Source organism: Gadus morhua, chromosome 2, assembly GCF_902167405.1.
Source record: "Gadus morhua chromosome 2, gadMor3.0, whole genome shotgun sequence".
Lineage (NCBI taxonomy): Eukaryota > Metazoa > Chordata > Actinopteri > Gadiformes > Gadidae > Gadus > Gadus morhua.
In genome coordinates, this window is record NC_044049.1 from 2205496 (window position 1) to 2207995 (window position 2500).

General features: G+C 49.3%; 1 protein-coding gene across 1 annotated transcript in view; it reads right to left on the reverse strand.

The window, feature by feature from the left end:
* Positions 1-2500, reverse strand: part of map3k3 (mitogen-activated protein kinase kinase kinase 3) — a 25564-nt gene that overhangs the window by 11488 nt on the left and 11576 nt on the right. Inside the window, exons 10-12 of the mRNA XM_030348448.1 lie at positions 2125-2192; positions 1891-1992; positions 1181-1342 (exon numbers count right to left, since the gene is read on the reverse strand). Coding sequence (XP_030204308.1) covers positions 1181-1342; positions 1891-1992; positions 2125-2192 — 332 coding nt within the window. The remainder of the gene's footprint in view (positions 1-1180; positions 1343-1890; positions 1993-2124; positions 2193-2500) is intronic.

Consider the following 2500-nt stretch of genomic DNA (forward strand, 5'->3'; position numbering starts at 1 on the left):
GTTTTCCAGATCAAACAGCCAACGTCATGCGTTGCAGATACATATGGTAGATAATGAAATATTCAAGAGACAACCAGCCACGCATTAATCCTCAAAGACGTGTTCCTCGTCGTGTTTGCCTGAAAGTAACTGAAATGTCCTAATCTGGCGCGTTCACGCCTGCACTCAGAGAACGTTCCAGCGAGGTTCCACCGGGTCTGTGGCCTGTCAACACATGCCCGCATATGTTTGTCCCAACACGACTCGTGTAAGCTCGTAAAACAAAAGGAACCCAAACCAAAGACAACAAACTGGAACTGTTTGTTCTCGGGTCCCACGAGATCCGTTCCGGACAAAACAGAAAAGAAAAGCGGTTCCATTACCCTACGGCGGTTAGTAGTTCTACTCATAGGACTTTGAATAAACAAACGGATACGCTATGCTTGTTATGCTACGCTAACATATGCTATACTAACAACTTATGCTAAACTAATTCATGCTATGCTAAATTATGCCAAGCTAATTGATGCTTTGCTAAATTATGTCAATCAACCATATGCTATGTTAAGATATGCTCGATCATGTTTGCTATTATAGGCTTTGCCATGCTTACATATGCTATGCTAACGCATGCTATTTTTACTTATGCTAAGCTAATGCTTGGATAAATGTCATGCAACCATATGCTACGTTAAGAGATACTACGCTCATGTATGCTATTATAGGTTATGCCATGCTAATATATGCCCTTCTAACCTATGCTATGCTAATTCCTGACATGCTAACATATGCTAAGCTAATTAATGCTTGGCTAAATATATGTCCTGCAGCCACATGCTATGTTAAGACGTACTACTCTCTTGTGTGCTATTGTAAGTCATGCCATGCTAACATATGCTACGCTAATTCATGCTATACATACTCATGCTAAGCTAATTAATGCTTGGCTAAATGTATGTCCTGCACTCACCTGCTATGTTAAGATATACTACTCTCATGTGTGCTATTGTAAGTCATGCCATGCTAACATATGCTATGCTAATACATGCTATGCTAACTCATGCTAAGCTAATTAATGCTTGGCTAAATTCATGTCCTGCAGCCACATGCTATGGTAAGATGTACTACTCTCATGTGTACTATTGCAAGTCATGCCATGCTAACACGTGCTACGTGCTACGCCACGGGGGGGGGTAGTTACACTTGTGGGCGACGGGCCGCTCGTGGGTGCGCAGCCGCCCCTGGGGGTCCGCCGGCTGCCAGCTGCCCAGGCTCTCCTCGCTGCCGTTCAGGGAGCGCCGGGACGGCACCAGGGTGAACAGGTTGCCGTGGGGACGCCGTATCCGTGGAAACGTCCGCCGGCCTGACCACAGGGAGGGGGGGGGGGGTCAAGTGAGATGGAAGGAACCGAGGTTCATGATGATCATGCGGAAAGGTGTACTTCAGGAGGAAGGGCGTGTGATTGGTTGATTGCTTCATTCGGGCCAATCACCGGCTGTAATCAATCAATTAAAGCCCTAAAGTCAACTCTCTCTACTCTTTCCATCACTCTCTCTCTCTCTCTCCCCCCCTCCCTCCATCCCCCTCTCTCTCTCTCTCTCTCCCTCTCCCCTTCAGCCAGGGACGGTCTCATCCTAATCAGCAGAGTGGTGATGATTGAAGCTGTCACTGAATTATCCCTCGATTGACTACTTCTTCTTCTCCTTGGGCTCTGACTCAAAAGCCACTGACGTGTAATGGACCAGCTGCACATTGAGCTCTAGGAAACGACTCATTACCCCATCAGACACCTCACAGAAGTATCTCGTATCCCCAGGCCATGTGTTTACTGCTGTGTCTTTATCCCAGGCCTGTCTCATACCTTCGATGGGTATTGGATATGGGGGTGACAGTGGGGGGCCCCCCTCTCACCTTCGCTGTGGTCCTTGTGGTGCAGGGAGACGTGATACCGCCGGGGGTACGTCCCCCCCTTCCCCACCACCCGGTCGTACCCGCAGTTCTCCCGGTCCGACACTGCCCGGGGTCAAAGGTCACGAGGCGGGGTTAACTTGTTATTTTTGAGGACAACAACAACAACAACAACAACAACGATAACAACAACAACAACAATGATAAAAAGGCTGCCGTTGCCGGGGCGGGGCTCACCTGGGCATTCCTGCCGGTTGTCAGGGTAACTCTTGGCCCGGTGCATGCGAGACTTCCTGAGGGAGGGGCTGGCGTGGCGAGGAAGGGGTTTGGTTGGGGGTAAGGGATGGGAGTGGGGGGGGGGGGGGGGGGGGGGGGGGGGTAGTAAAGTGTGAAAGATGTGCTTTATATACACACACACACACACACACACGTGTTGCAGCTATGCTAATTCTGAGCGTGAGAGCTTCAGCCATGCTTGGGGAAGTTATCAGTCCAGCAAACTATCCGATAAAACTCTCCCCCATTAAATGCAACTCATCTATTCACACACGTGCAGCCACACACACACACACACACACACACACACACACACACACACGCACACACGCACACA